Consider the following 16,925-nt stretch of genomic DNA (forward strand, 5'->3'; position numbering starts at 1 on the left):
CAACTGCATTTTTATGGCGTTTTTAAAAGTTCATTAATGCGCATTGCAACATTTACATTAATAAATTGTATCATTTGATAATTATTCAATACAAATGGGGTGCCTTTGGGTGTTACGATATTCACCTGAACAAGTTTAAGAAGTAAACAAATTAAAACAAAAACACTTGTCGTCCTACTGACACTCTTTTTTCAGCATATGTACAACCAGAAACACAGCTATTTTAGGCCTGATATACATCACAAGGTACCATTTTCTAAGTTTATATAAAAGTACATCAGTTCCTATATTGTTAAATAGTTGTCTGAATGTGTTTCTATCAAGAAACTGTCCGTCATTTGGTGCCTCGTTAACTTGTAATCACTCTTGTACATTTGGCACGCATCTGGTCAACCCATCTGACGCGGTTTAAAGATTGTTCTTAGTTCGTGAGAAAATCAAATTCATTAGATTAATTTTATTATAGGAAAGGCGGGGTTGATTTTTTACCTAAAATAGCACATAAATTCAAAGGGTGCGAATGAATTGACAGAATATACCAATAAACGAATCGCTCACATATTTTATAAAACCGATAATTTTTTATCAAAATATGTTAAAATTTTGTGTTTTGTTTATTTAAACCAACGCCAAACACCAACTGACAGACAGTAATTCAAAATCAATACTAAAATCATTATTTTTTTAATCTTTATTACCGCTTCACGGAAAATAAAGCATATCTATTTTCTCTCGCCTTCAACTTCAAATAAATTAAAGATGATTAAAAGTCTAAGTTGAGCCTCTGATAAAGACTCTTTTTAAACGTGTTTAGTTCCAATATCACTTCTTAATGTTCACTTTCTTTTAATGAGAGATTCGCTTTAAACTTCAAACAATAGCAAGCATTACCAAACAAAATATGCCAGAACAATCATATCACAGCTACACAGACTGATAAACAACTAGCGAGAGAAAATAGTCCCTCTGATCTGAAAGCCATCAGTCTTCACCGATGTAAGCCCGTATCTTGTCTAAACTGTCCTGAAAAAGACAGTTCAATAGTTCAATCTATGTTCTAGGTTCCTATGTATGACAAAGTGTATGTTATAAGTGCATGTGATGTATTGTCTTATGTGTGTTTTGCCTATTTGTTATACTTTACAAGATTTTAATATTTCAATCTCGTTTTTATTTGAATATACGATTGTTTCATTAGTTGCGCAGTATATAAACAACGCATTTAAAGATTTCTCATGAACGTTTTGGTGAGATTAATATGGTGGCACACTGCTGTAAGATTATACGTATCTTCCATGGCCGAGAGTGTAAGGTAGATTCATCCCAACCCGAGCATAGGGTGTTTTTGCGGAAACGAGGTTTACTGAGGGTTGTGATCTTACACGAGAGGCTATGGTAGATGTTTTGTGCATAGTGAAAATAAATGCGTATAGATATGTGATAGTTCGTGGTTGTCATGGATATGCGCACAGTGATTCAGATTATGTTAAAAGTAAAATGATTCTTGTATACTTCTGAGTAGAATGCGGCATTATTTCTTGAATGGAGCGTGATAATTTTGTACGGTGTCAAAAATAATTAATAAGGATTCTAACATTTGCCACAAGACAAGGTTTCCATGATGCTGACAGACGACAGTCTTCAACAAGGGAGGTAATTGTGTAACTTGACAATAAAAAGGAGGTCCATACGGGGGCAAGATAAGAATTTCTAGCATGGTCAAATTTTTGGATCTACTTATCTGAGGTGGGAGAAAATCTTTTAACGTTCGCGAATTGTTTCGTGTTAACCACTTTATTTTCGCGATAACAGGGCTTCCATTAAGAATTTAAAACTTGAAATATGAAATTCCTGACCATCAATATTGGAAGATTTTCACTAAAATTTGGAAGTTTAAGTTTCCCCGAATACAATTTCTTTTTTTCCAGTATTTTTTTTAATAGTATGTTAAAAATCACATAATTTTGAAGCTTGTTAAAAATCACATAATTTTGAAGCTATGTCTTGCCAAATTCACACATTTATGTTATAATAATTTATTTTCCTCCAAGACTGATTAAAATTTTGAGCATAAAAGTAATATTAACACCGGGTTTTGATATTTTGAACTTCCAAGCTTTTGACTTTGGAAGTTTTCTTCAAAATTATGGAAGTTTTTGTACTTCCAAGGAATTAAGTTTGGAATTTTAACCCATTTCTATGGAGTTATATACTTCCAAACTTCCTTAAATGGAAGCACTGGATAAGTAATTAGCTATCTTGTTAATTTTCGCGAATTTTTTTCTGTAAGATAAATATCAAAAGACTAAAAAAGTGCACAGAACTGACATCGGTAACCTATTTTAGCTGTGCAACATTAACAGGTTAACTAGTTATGGTTTGCGATTACCACTTCGTAAGTAACATACTAACTGGTTAACTAGATAAGATTCGTGAACGCTATCAGGTTATCTGACAGCAGTAATATGCCACCATAAATTCTCTATTAGCAATTCATGAGGTATGCTCATACTGGATTAAATTTTGATAGATTTAAGTCTTAAACAACCTTGTAAAAAACATCTGCGTTAACCTAAAAACTTGTCGTAATTACTAAAGACACGCCACATATTATACAAATTAAAGATAAATAAGTTATATACCTCAGAACATTCAGTGATGACCACATTCTTGTACAGCTTTGTCTTCTGGTTGAGTCCAGAGCAGCACGCTTGATCGGGCGAGCATATATCGATTGCCTTCTCGGTTGTAAGAATCGAGCGCACCCCACTGCAACACAACATGGAATCCTCCAAATTGTTGTCACCAGATCTGCCCATTCTCGGGAAATAGAAGCTCTGAAAATCGAGAAAAACAAAGTAATGCTGTGATATTGATTTTGAACAGTAGTTTGATAACTAGTATTTCTTTATTCCGTTACATTGTTATACAAGTGTGTGGCTTTGAAAATACAAAACAAATGAAAATTAATAAACTTCTAGATTACAGTAGTGATTGAACAATAACAAGTTAAAATTATATAAAATTAAATTGTTGTACTTTATATTCGTATTCTAGAAAAATAGATTAATAATCAGATCATAATCGAACATACTTACGTTGCTGTAATAGAAATTGTGCACATTAGCTTTTGATATAATCAGTATACGGGATAGTCGCTTAATTTCAGTGTAAGATCATAATCTGTTTCACCGCGTGATCACAGAAAGTCCCATTTTCGTGACTGAAGTAGCCACGAATGAAAATATAATTTTCCGTGATCACGAATGAAACACATTTTTGATCTAACGGATCGTTGATATTTTCTTTCATGTTTATCGGTTTTCTATATATTAGCTAAACAGGTAGTAAAATTAATAACATAATTAATTTCATTGAAAGCAACAACACTTGAAATAAAATGGTATTTCAGCAAAAATATAAAAAGAGAAAGTTTTTTATCTATAAAATTGCATTTTTTTGTTAAACGTGTTATTACATGACTAATCGAGCGCCCGAGATTTGGAAACCAAGATGTCTTATTTCTAACGGCGAAGAGCTGACATTTTTAAAATAAAGGATAAAATTCAGTGCATATGTCATCTGACCATTGTCCATTTCTTAACCCCCGGTTACAAGTTTGAAACCAATTATATCATAGACTACATGCATAAATCAACATACACAAGTTAAATGCTGAATACTTACCACGTTGGAGCGGCAAATAAACCATATTGTGCAGATTACCTTCTGCACACAAAAAAACAAACAGAGAGTAATGATAATAAATTGAAACAAAATCAAACAATACAAATCAAATAAAAGCATGCTGTATACTCGTACAGTGTTTGATTATGTGTATGGGAATATAATTATCATCTTTCATCAAGCTTAATAGTAAATGCCTTTCAAGCATTTTAGATTCGTGTTAAAGACATACGAGTAGTTCCACGTGCATGTGTGTTCCCATGGTTCTTCCTCATGCTACGTACATTCGATATAAATTTCTCGTTCACGAGACTTAATAACTTTATTATATTTCATGTATTATAAGCGTCTTGCTGCAATGCAATACAAGCTATTACTGTTGTTTCGTTGTATTATATATAGTATGTATAACAACAAAGAAGCTTTAGAAAAAAAAATCCATTGATCATTTTATTTTTTAAACAATTGGACACAAACCTTTGGTTGTTTTCGAGTTCATAATTTTAAATCAGGCAATTGAAGATATTAACTCTCTTTCGAAGTCGATTTCATAGGACTTTTTTTGTTACAAAACCGATCAAATTGAACACTTTTATCGGATTCTATAATTTTGAGAAAGGACATAATTTGATTGCCTTTCTTTGAAATTTCCCATGGGGAAAATACATTCTCATTTTGAACAAATAAACATTCACTTGATTCTCGTAAAGTTAAACAGATGTTTTGCAAGTGCGATGGAACAATGCGAAATAATAGAGTTTTTTTATAGTTTTCGCCATAACATTATGAAAATTGAGGAATATTTATGACCATCGTAGGAAAAAACTTTTTTATTAATTACAATTACGCTGATAGCATTTAAATGCACTTGGAATTATTAACTTATATTTCCTAATTGAATTCCCTAGATGAAAAAGGACAAAATTGCAGAAGGGACGCAATGCCGCCCAATCATCGGTTTCTAGAGAAACGCAGTTTTGTGCCATTTGTAGATCTTGCGATGGAGCTGTTAAAGTCTATTATATGAACCGGTGATAAAATTGTAATGTGCCATTTTAAAGAGCTGCATAACACTTTTAATTCTTAATATTATTTGAAACGAGTACCTACTAAAGTGGAAAACATCTATGCAAAATAAGATAAAAACACTCTGATACGAAATCAGAAAAAAAATGTTCGCCTACTGAAAAACAAGGGGAAATCAACAAAACCATATTTTAAAGTAACGTTCTAAAGTTTAAGCGAAGTCTTCTAAAAACATACTTTCAAAAGTAAAAAAAGGGCAAAGTAATTTTTCAAACCGATTGTACATACCATTGCCCTTCCTTGTCGAGGGAATGCAAAATAAGACTGGAAAAAAATTCAGTATGACATTAAATAGGTTTTGAGTGTACTAATCACCGTTTTACTGATAAACTACTAAGCCGATTTTCGGTCTAGGGTTTTCGGCCCGTTGATGAATTCTCTAGTCTTTGTCATCCATCAAACTGAGTGAAACCAGTTGAATACATCCTGCAGAAAAATAAACCTCAACTTGGAAACTATCCTGACCTATTTACTTCTTAATCTAACACTGTTGTTCCTATTCTGTCACCTGAATAGTATGTCATGCGGAAGAACATGCAGTATACCTTAATCAAAAGATTATAAGTATGGTTAGTTATATTGCATCGTCATGCACGTAGTAAGAGACAAACAATAAAATACACGATGTATACCGTTGAAGAAAGAAAAGTACATCGAATCTTGCAATACAGGTCACTAGATTAAACATGTGGTATGCATATGTAATTTTGTCACAACAGTATGGCTTATATGTTTTCACTGGAGTATTTGTCACATTACATCCGCGCATGCGTAGACTCACGCCATCGTCTTCGAATTCACTTGATGCTTGCTGGTTTTGACTTGGTTGAAGGAGTTGAAGAAGGCGTTCCTTGTTTTCCATAAGAAATTGAATCTGTTCAGGAGTTAGTTCCCGTCCCTGAAATAGAGAGTCCGTTATTTTATTTCATGAAATGTAAACATATGTTTTGTTTCACATCAAAAGAGTTAGTAAACGTAAAAAATGCATTTTCTTATGTTTGTAAGAAATGTAAAAATGAGTGTTTGGTTGTAGTCGTTCCTAAGTCAAAAAGGTTCATGCAGTAATTGAAAAGATAGGCTGCCCAGATAGGTTAATGTCTAAAATACTTGTATATATACATAGCATGATGCATTTAAAATGTAAGGGAAAGCAATGAAATTATGAATAAAAATGGTTATACATGTAACAGTCTTATGTACGTTTGATCTAGCAGTAAATGCAATAGTTGAAACGCACAGATAAAATCTCTCATTTTCAAAAGATGTTACTGCTATTGGGCATGAAAGGCCATTGGCTAATACATTTCCCACTACTATTAAAGGCGAGTCATCCGTTCAATTTAATGTACACCCCACAGCGCGAACAGGAACTGTAATAAGGTTACAATCATAAAACGATAATCAATCATCATATTGCTAATTAAGCAACTTCCGTCGTTTCCGACTCAAACATTGAAAAGCTCATTGTATATATTATATTCTGCAATTTGAGAAACCATCGCGTGTGTATTTACATTAAACCGACGGGTTTCTCATTATAACAATTGACTTTACTCTACAAACAGACAGTATTGTTGTAACATTTATAATTAATTGAATATTTTAATTATCTCCTGGGAATTTCTATTATATTCCTATGTATAAAGCTCGATTATCCTTTTCGTTTGGTCTCTTCATTATTAAACACCATATTTGCTATTGTCATTGTTAGTTATTGGTAAAATTAATGTGACATAAAGTAATAAATTCAAAAGCGTTTGTATTAAACATCCGATGGGTATAGATTTTCTAACACGGATTATAAATATAAAAAAAAACGTAAACCAATTAAACAGTTGTGAACGATATGAAGAGTTCTGTTAATTGCTTATTTATTTTAATCGCTCACTAATTTGATTTTCCTTTCCCTGAATATATCCGTTCTCAATAATTTAAGAACAAAGGTATTATGTTTACCTTTACATTTTACCGTTAAGCTCTATTGAATGTAGACAGACTGACATGCCAATGAAGAAGTAAGGAAGGGTTAGAAACTATTGAAGGTTATCAGCATGCATGATCATGCATTTTAAAGATTAAATTTGTCTGTACTGGAATAGAAAAGATACTGTAAATACTGATATTCAATTGTACAAAAATAATTTTAATCACTACGTAATTGAGATGATGAGAAACCGATACCAGTTCCTAATAAATATTTCAAACTAATATGCTCATTTGGTAGTAAGTAGAATGAAAATAGTCCTCACTGAACCTTAATTTGAGAGAATGATAGTAAAAAGATAGTGAAACAAATTAAGGGTAATCAATCAACACCTTACCTGTTCGTCTTCTCCTGCATGCAAAATGCTTCTGCCTAGTCTGATGTACTGCAAAACAATAATAAACAAGCGGGGTGAGGAACAACTGAAAGTCACAACTACATGGACCTAGGATACTTATTTGGAGACACTGAAGTAAAAACAGCGCATTAAGAACTTGCAATTGCAAATAAGAAGGTGATGAAATGGTAGGCTGAAATAAAATTTGTTTTATAAAGGTTATTGAATTTAAGATGAGTACTTTTCAACATCATGATTGTTTTTACTGTCAGTTGTTCTATCAACTATTTAAGGGAAAGGGCATGCATAGTTTCTAGTGTAATTCTGCATGTACACTAATATACATGTAATTTATGGCTTAGCTGCAACGGGTGTATAGGGAATATCTACATGTAAAGCATTAAATGGGGAAAATGTTAAAATATAACATGCTGGGAGGATCATACTTTAGGATCTGAATGGCATCATGGTTTATTACATTTTTTATATGAGTTATAAACCCCGTCAGATTCAGCATCAACTAATATCTAATTTAACTCACTTTTCTGTCTAATCCTCGCCCAATTCTCAAGAAACCCTGAAAGAATACCGAATATTGTCTGATTTATGTCGTTTTGTTTTGTTGTTGTTTTCTAAAACAAAACTTGTCAAACAATTGCGTCTAAAATGTATTGTGTATGAAAGGAAACGTCAATACCGTTGTTTATCATAGAGCGTGACCCCGTAAATAACAGTTGTTTACATGAAGTACTTTAGATTTCATAATTCAGCCATTTTTTTTTATTTATGTTGAAATTAAAGAGGATGAACACAAACATCATTATCGATCATTCTGACGGTTTTTGTAAAGTAGAAACAAAAAACTTATCCACATTTTTAACATGTATTCAAATCGTCGACAAATACTTGTTCTAATGTAAAACCTTGCTAAAATCAATAAAAAATTCAGCATCGATCTGATGACTTTATTATTACCAGTGGTACCAAGCAGTATCAAAATATAACATCATTTACGCATATTATAACACTTTTTCTAAAGACCGATTTTGGAAGACAACAGTTATGCTCCAGAACATGCAAACACTGGAACTTTTAATGTCTAACATTTGGTTTGAACTCCTTAACATTGTAGCAATTGGATATTTTCTAAAAAAAAATAATAAAGATGATGAATATGAACGGGAAACGGTTTTACAACGTTTGTAACTTACTGATCTTCCGATTCTCAAAAAGGTCTGAAATAGCCAACAAGAAATATAAAATAAAATGAAATATGAGCATTAATGTTTTAGATTGTTAAGCAAAATATTTTTTAGAGTACATGAACATATAAATATATTATGGAATAATTGACATATGAATTTTCATTTATAGATGACAGGATAATTACAGAAAACATTACCTTGACAGGACCGGCTCGCCCTATTCTTAAGAAAGTCTGCAATGAAAATGATAACGACAATAATTAAAATGTTTGTAAGTACAAAACGACATATTAAGGGATTAATTTCTTATATGAAGTACCATTAATTGAAATAACGTCGTAACATATATTTAGGTTTTACGAGAGCGACCTGATTTGTTCAAAGTATTGTAACGTGTAATTCAAGTTCTTCTATATGCAACTCACCTATAGGCTTGATAAAACTTATTCTTGTGAAGTTTCATCCGGATCTGACCAGAGGATTTGAACATGAAGCGTTCACAAGAGTCTATATGTACACTAAATTGTACATAAGCATAGGACCATGACTCAGTGAAATATACTTCGAGCAAATATTAGACATGAAGCACGACCAAGACAGTGTTTTCATCATACAGATTGACAGAAAGACAATGTTTGAACTGCTTTGGAAGGTGAGGGGTGCGAGGGATGCGAGGGTGCGAAAACAGATATTGAATTCACAAATCTCACCTGAGAAGGACTGCGTCCAAACCGAAGAAATGTCTGTAAAAGAAGAAATAAATCACATTGGCAAAACATCATCAACTTACCAGTAAAATACCTACAGTGCTAGCAGGAAATCGATATCATAATACGTATTATGTATGCAAAGCCAAACATAGTATTTCCCTACTTCTTCCATTTTCCAACTTTATAAGTAGAAACATTAGTTTGCTATGCCAAATTTGTTAACATGTAAAATTTTATCTTTATACTCACCGGTTCACTTGGAGTTCGTCCAATTCTCAGGAAGCTCTGCAGTAAAAATAAAAACAATGTATTTAAATGAAAGGTTGAATAAACGTATAAACGCCATAAACATATACAACGACGAGTGTTTAAATTCATTTTTAAATAGAAGCATTTTAAACAATTTCTCTTCATTAACTTCAAATAATACCAATAACCTTTAAGTGTGTAAATATGAACTTAGGATAGCTAATGTTCTTGTAATCGTGGGACTCATATAGATATATTTACATTTATAATACACTTTTAATTCAGCTCTATTGTGAATACAGTTGAAATGAATCGCTCGCGCGTCCGTTATATAGTAGAATCCAGCACTGGTGTATATTTTGGAAAGCCAAGAGTGATGGTATTTGAACCTCATATTTGATGACCTAGGCCTTAGGGTCTCTGTACAAGTATATTGTTAAATAGTGGACGCATTCTTACCTTATCTCTTTTCTCAACGTTCTGTAAAAATAATGAAATCGTCTTAACATCATTGCGAATTACATAATAGTGATACATTGATGAACATGTCAAACTTTATAAATATCAATACAATACTATTCAATAAATTTATCTAATACAAAAATGCAAAAACAACTCTGCCAACATACCTGCATTTCGTCTTCGTTACTGAGGTTTGGTGAGACGTCCTTTTTGATATTGAAATGTAAATAAACGTTTTCATAGACAACATAACTAACAAAAAGAAACCCATATTTTATTAGCGTTGAGTTTGTTTAATACATAATTCTTACGTGTTCATGTTATCGTTCTCAGTTTTATAAGAAAACGTCATAATACGAGTTAAAATCTTCACTAACAATATAAAAACAGATTAACTGAAATGATTTCTCATCAAGATATTAACTTCTTTTGTTTGCGCTATCGATGTAGGTCAAAGAATCAGTATATCATTCGTGAACGATTGAAAGAAAAGAAAATGTGAACACAAAAAAGAAGTAAAATACATACTTCTCATTTTGATTAATTTAAATGTATAATAAACGCTTATAAAACTAATTAATTAATAATAGTATCTTACGAAAAGGAAGTTTTAATTTCATATTACAGATACTATTTAAAAACAGCTGTAAATTGAAAATTAAATAAAAAGTTATATTTCGACTTTTTTCATTCATCAACAGAAAACTTCAATATATAGTAGACATACACCATTCATGCTTACAATGAGTAATTTAAACGACAACAAAACGACCCAACCTGGAAATATGTCGTCAGTGTTTCCCGTGTATGAAAGGTGAAACATGGAATGGCGATGCAAATGGTCGGAACTTTTTAAAAGGTAATAGGTACTTTCAATTCCATTTGTGTTTTCTTTTCCAAAAAACAAATGACAATATGCTGACAATGCTACATGTTTCTGCTTGTTTATTTACGCCTAAAACATTTATTGTGTTTTCGCGGGCATGCCAAACAATAGGCACAAAATATTGTCTTCTTGTACTTCAATTGTCAATGCATATTCTTTTATCCCTGAACATACCTATCTTTCAGTCCAGAAGTTGTACCAATAGTTAAATGTGAGTTATGCATGATGGAATATATATTTGATAAGTTGTGCAATTTTAAAAGTGTTCAGATTGGCAAATAAAATGTAAACCACCGGGCAGGGAGCAAAGGTTGATTGGGATGAATAGGTAAGCGGAAACACACAAAAATATTTGTTCTAGAACTTACGCAGATATATTTAAATCATACATTTAATAGCATATAAATAACATAAGTTCATAAGATAACAATATACATCAATCATTGTCGGTGTCTAGTGAAACATTGGTTTAAACTGTTCAACTTATAGGATTCGAACAAACAGAAAATAACTGTTTATTGACAAAGACAGAGGAATTGGAGCTACGAATTCTTGAGAGTAGTTTGAGAGATATATTCCAAGTAACACTTAAAGTTAACAACAATTTGATGGATTCATGGTTCTTGGATAGTTGATAGATTGTGTAGTTTCATTTGTCAACGAGTAAGCACACACGTCTAATTTGGCAATAACACTAGTTCTTGTAGACGCTGTTCATCATAACACTAACAATGATATATTATTTCCAAAAAGTTTTGCCTCATATTGGTACTTGCGTGCATTTGTTATAAAGCAAAATTGGGATTAAAATGGATTGCGGTTCGCAGAACTAGCCATATAAAGGTTTTACATTTTAAGGACAATATATGGCAAAAACCGCTTGCATGGAATGCTTGCTCTTTCTGGTTATAGTTTCAAATCCAACACACGCCAAAATAGCGTACTGAGAGAAGTGTAAGACCCAAGAGAAAAATCATGCTCTATTACCTCCCTTGGAAAGAAACTGTTCTTATTGAGTTAGTTGAGTGTTATTTTTAGAATAAACAGAATTAAGATATAGAACATGATTCTTTTCCCTGAAGAGAAAAAAAAACAAAATAGAGTCAGACATTAAATTCATCTCTATTCAGTTTTTTCTTGCAAAGAATCATTAAACAATGATTTGGACATCCATTGTTTTGTCTTTCCTGGAACACTTATTGTGTTTAGATGACATCAGACATGATCTTTTGAGTAAATCAAAATCTTAAACATAATAGTCATTATTCGGAAATCAATTCGTTAAAAAATAACGGATTTCAAGCACGCGCTCACGTTACAAAAATAAAATCTATAAATAGATCATATTGTTTGTTCAACTTGAAGTTTTATGTTAATCGTGTACAAAACATTTAAAATGAAATTATGATAGTTGAGGGTTTTTTTTTTCGAAATTACAATTAGTAACATGTAAAATAGCTACGATATGTTTTTAAACGCATTGGATATTTTTTGCTGATAGATATGGTGAATATAACACAAAAGTAAAGAATATTATTTTCTTATTCTCATGAATAAGTGCACTATTTATAATCATAGAAACTATATATATCACAGTCATGCGGAAAAGTGTTCAGGTTAAGATCCTTCTTTGCATACACATAATGGTTACATATTACATCGTGTATGCATATTGTGTATTGTCAGTTGACAACAGTTTGAATATAACTTTCGGATATGTGACATCATGCCAAGCCTACCGGCAAAATTTCTTCTGATGTTCTTTTACCAATTCGAAGATGAGTCTGAAAATCAAGGGAATGAATCAAATGTGTGTAAAACAAAGTAACTGAAAACGAATGAATTTACATGTTAAAATATATACATCTGTGTCACAACAAAAAGGGAAAATGCGTGTACATTACGCTATAATATTGATTACATACATGTGCATATATAATCAGTTCTACACTACTCGAATCGGTACAAAGAACCATCTCTAATCTACTCGTTCTGTACATGGTATAATTACTCTTATACAGGTATATTGAGTGAAAGCGTAAGAAAAAAAACAAAAACAAACAATTAAATAATCATCAGGTTGTAAAATTGTTTAAAAGAAGTTTGTTTTTCTTCGTATATTTTGCTTGTTTTTATCAAACCAAATGTATTATATTCAAATTTAAAAATGCAATAATTTACACCAATATATTCCTTTACCATTCCAATTTCAACATGCAAAACACTTAGGATAATACTAATTGTCTATGGTAAGATATTGTTATTAAGAAATATGTTGTTCAAGGGCACGTATATAGGACGATATATTTGCTTGGAAGTAAAAAGTGAAATGAAACGGTTTTCAAGCCTCACGTTGTTATGCAAATTTAATTTTAATGGTCTTACAAGTGTGTTTCAAAAAATAGTGCTATTTAAATTGGGTAACACTAAACCGTTTCATTTCTAGGCCGTCTCCAGTTTAAAATGAACATCAGGTAAAGTCATCCTCAAACGTTGTTTTTTTCAACTGTCCCGACCAACGCCCTTAAAATGCCCCTACACTCGTTTATTTACCTCTGGTGTAAAAAATGCCTTTTAACATAAAATTATATCCTTATCATATTGTTTTCCGTGCACTCACCCGATCTTAAAAAAGTGGGTCAGGGCCGTAACTGTTGGTATAAGTCGTGGCCCAATCCCTTTGCATGTTTGGTAATGATTTATTTGTCTCAAATTCTATGTAAACCTGTTCATGTTGTATCGTTTATATAATTGTATTTACATCCATGCAATAAAACATTATTAAATTCACAACCCTTTCCCGATGTACACCCTGATTGAAGCATGTCTGGGAAGGCCATACCAAGCCTATTTGATTTCTGACAATAGGCCGACGACACCATCCGTATCTCTTTAAGCAATTTGAGCAATGCAATTATCATCGATGCACTCACTTAACTTTAACGTTTCGTCACTATCAACAAAATACATTTTGCCAAAGTGAACTACCCCTACTTTTTTCGAATCAAAGCCTCTACATCCCGATAATTTATATTGCTCGTATTAAACTGGAATAACCCTATTTCATACCCTTTTGGCGGGAAACAATCTTCCGATTCTGAGAAATGTCTGTTAAAATAGGAAAATGCATTGCATGTAAGGACACATAGACGAACCAATTGGAACATGTAGGGCATGTTAGGACACAACGACAAACACATAAGAATGTGTACGACATGTTAAGACATATAGACCAACACATGAAGGGCATGTTAGGACACAAGGACAAACACATAAGAATGTGCATGACATGTTAAGACATATAGACCAATATGAACATGAAGGGCATGTTAGGACAAATAGACACGCACATAGTAATATGTAGAGCATGTAAGGACACATAGACACGCACATAGTAATATGTAGAGCATGTAAGGACACATAGACAAACAAATAGAATAAGGAAAGTAACTTAACTGATAAAATGAACAAAGGGATAGATAAGTAAACATAAGAAAATCGAATTAATGACACCATTAAATTTGTTCAACGACGTTTCCTTGCCTCTTATAAAATATATTTAAAAGAGAATTAGCCATTATAGTCTAAACGCATATAGCAATTACATTGTGTGCATCAGTCTCAAAATAAATAACGTATATAGAGTCATTTTATTGTATACTTGACATTGATGAAGCGTTGTAAGACACAGGATCTTCCTTGACCAAAACGGTTATATATAGAGTGATGAAAGTGTACGTTATAGGGGATAACTGTTTGAAATTGTAATTTTTAAAATAACAAAGAATTTATAAATAATTTGTATTATGTTTGTTTTCGAGTTCCATGTTTGACGAAAATGGAGATTGATGCGTTTTTTCTAATATAAGTTGAGATATAAAACAATAGACAATCGAAAAATATTAATCACGTTCGGTATGTGTCTGCGACGAAATGCCCACGTATATCATTCAATGAAAGAATTCAAGGATTAATAGACCTTTTAGATCTTTAACAGATATCTTGCACATTCATAGATCTGAAGATATTTTGCAGTATGCGAAATGCAAAGTTGTGTAAACACAGGCATAAGCTGTTGGCAAATACAAGACGGCGGTGAAAACAATAAAAGGATAATGTTCTGTTCACAAGACAAATTTGAACAAACAACATTTTTATATTTCTTTTTCAAAATACCAGAACGTTTTCCTGGTCTTGGCGCACGAAATATATAGTCATTTCTCTGTTTTCTCTACAAGGAAAGTTTAAATACTCAGTTGGACATTTGTTAATAAAGTGACCTTTAATATGCTGTATCATTATACTATGATATATTAACATTATTGCTAAGCGACTGTGGAATCAGTTTTTCGACATTTAGAACATTAATAATTGAATTAATTTACCATTCAGACGTCTTTAAATGAAATGTATTTCCTAAAATATCCTCAGATTTGTACAATTTTGCAATGTAAAAAAATATTGTTTTTAAAACGATATTTAGCTAACTTGATCAACTAACCTCAAGCTGGGGATCTGTTCTTATAACCGGTAGATAATAATAGTAGTCCTTTTATGCAAAACAAAATCAAATATAAAATTAAAATAAATAAACTTATCAAACAAATTGAAGGGAAACGTCTTTATAACACCATGTCTAACTGTTTTACAAGGTCGATTTTGAGTTACTAAAGACAAAGAATAGTATTACTAAAAAAAAGGTATAAATTAATTTGTGAAATTAAATCAACTAAATCGTATAATGACAGGCAAATAAACAAAGAAAGAAAACACATGTAATATACCAGTATTTATAAAACACTCTCTTTGGAGAATAAGAAAAAGGAATTGTAGGACTACTACATAACAATACACATCAAGTGTTAAAATGATTCAGAGTGGCATTGATTTATCAGGCACTCAGAACCATTTCGCTAACCCACTCAATATGTGGGTCTCATGAAAACAAGATGGACAACAGCTATTCCTTTAACTTATATAAACTGACCAGTTTGTCATAAAAGCCAGTTTATTACATAAGTGTGTGTTATTGAAAAATATTGTTTTGTTTGGTGAAATATGGCAAATAAAGACCCCCTCCCCCGGTTTTAGTTTAACTGATTCACTCACAGACCCACCCCCACCCCACCCACCAATTTAAATATTATCAAAAAAATATATATTTATATATATTATTTAAAAATAAAATAAACTAACCGCTGATGGGGACCTCTTTTCTGTGTGTATGTTTGACCACTCTTCGTCCGGAAGCTACAATCAATCAACTTTAAACTAAACACTCAAACAAAAAGGTGCGGAGGAACACTAGCGTGTATGAAACATTTAGTCTAAATGTCAAACTTATTTATAAACTAAAGTGTTTTGTTAAATAAATTCTCATAAAAAGCGTTAATATCTAGAAGGTTAGGCTAAACTAAAATTGTTTAAGTAAAACAATAAAAGGCTACTACTTACTTCTTGATTAAATTAAATTATTTAAAATATCAAAATTAAAAGTACAAACATACAACGACAGTTTATTTATTGATTGCAGTTAAGCATAAATGAACAAAGCATGCAAGCAAGATCATCATAATTAAAGTAACGTAAATGTAAATACTTATGAATGGTTAAATAGATCAAAAAAAATAAAAAAATGATTAAAATAATGACAGACAACTAATGCTACGATTCCATTCAAATGAAACAAAAGAGGGCCATGCATAATTCAAATCAGGTTAAGGCTCGTAACAGAAAGTTCTATGCACGAGTAAAAATATAGCTCCATTTTTCGCTGTGTGTGTCGAGTTTAATAACTGTGATCTTGCGGGATGAAAGTTTACTTTACGACGTCGCTTGCCTATCCATGGGCCTCCGCCCCAATAGAGTCTCACCCTGTATAGTTGCTGGGCACAGGCAGAATATAGCCATGGCAACAGCTAATCCCTTGTTCTTTTAACCTTCACTTTTGAATCGGATATTATTTTGAAAATGCACATTAAATTATGAGTGTTATATATTATTCAGATACTGCACACTGTAGTTACTTTCAATGGGGTCATGGGATTTTTGTTGACGATATAGCCGAAGTGAGGTACAAGTAGGTCTCAATATCACATACCTAAGACAAATGTTAATCTCAATCACTACTCATTTTCCCCACATAACTTAAACAATTATCAAAATTCGTATATCTTTTGACAATTGTATTAATGTATTTATCCTAATGAATATGTTTATAAAAACCTTTGATTGATATTTCAAAGAGGACTTCTAGAGCCAAAAATTTACTTCAATATTTGCTTTCTGTTAAATATTTTATTGGTAAAAAGTGAGTTTT

General features: G+C 31.8%; 1 protein-coding gene across 1 annotated transcript; it reads right to left on the minus strand.

The window, feature by feature from the left end:
• Window positions 1-981: 981 nt before the first annotated feature.
• LOC128246322 (uncharacterized) lies at window positions 982-9,893 on the minus strand. Its single transcript, XM_052964514.1, has 11 exons — window positions 9,888-9,893; window positions 9,718-9,738; window positions 9,259-9,294; window positions 9,010-9,042; window positions 8,497-8,532; window positions 8,306-8,329; window positions 7,636-7,671; window positions 7,095-7,142; window positions 5,426-5,671; window positions 2,643-2,837; window positions 982-1,023 (listed from the first exon to the last, which is right to left on the minus strand). The coding sequence occupies exons 1-11, from the start codon at window positions 9,891-9,893 to the stop codon at window positions 982-984; spliced, it is 723 nt and encodes a 240-aa protein (XP_052820474.1).
• Between the last annotated feature and the right edge of the window lie 7,032 nt (window positions 9,894-16,925).

The sequence above is a fragment of the Mya arenaria genome, chromosome 9 (assembly GCF_026914265.1).
Source record: "Mya arenaria isolate MELC-2E11 chromosome 9, ASM2691426v1".
Classification (NCBI taxonomy): domain Eukaryota; kingdom Metazoa; phylum Mollusca; class Bivalvia; order Myida; family Myidae; genus Mya; species Mya arenaria.

Bases quoted from the DNA above. Each gene is read 5' to 3' on its own strand.
- LOC128246322 (XM_052964514.1), bottom strand. The intron at 9,043-9,258 runs GTGAGTATAAAG...CTTCTTTTACAG, and splicing joins GACGAACTCCAAGTGAACCG to ACATTTCTTCGGTTTGGACG. The intron at 8,330-8,496 runs GTAATGTTTTCT...TGGCTATTTCAG, and splicing joins GGCGAGCCGGTCCTGTCAAG to ACCTTTTTGAGAATCGGAAG.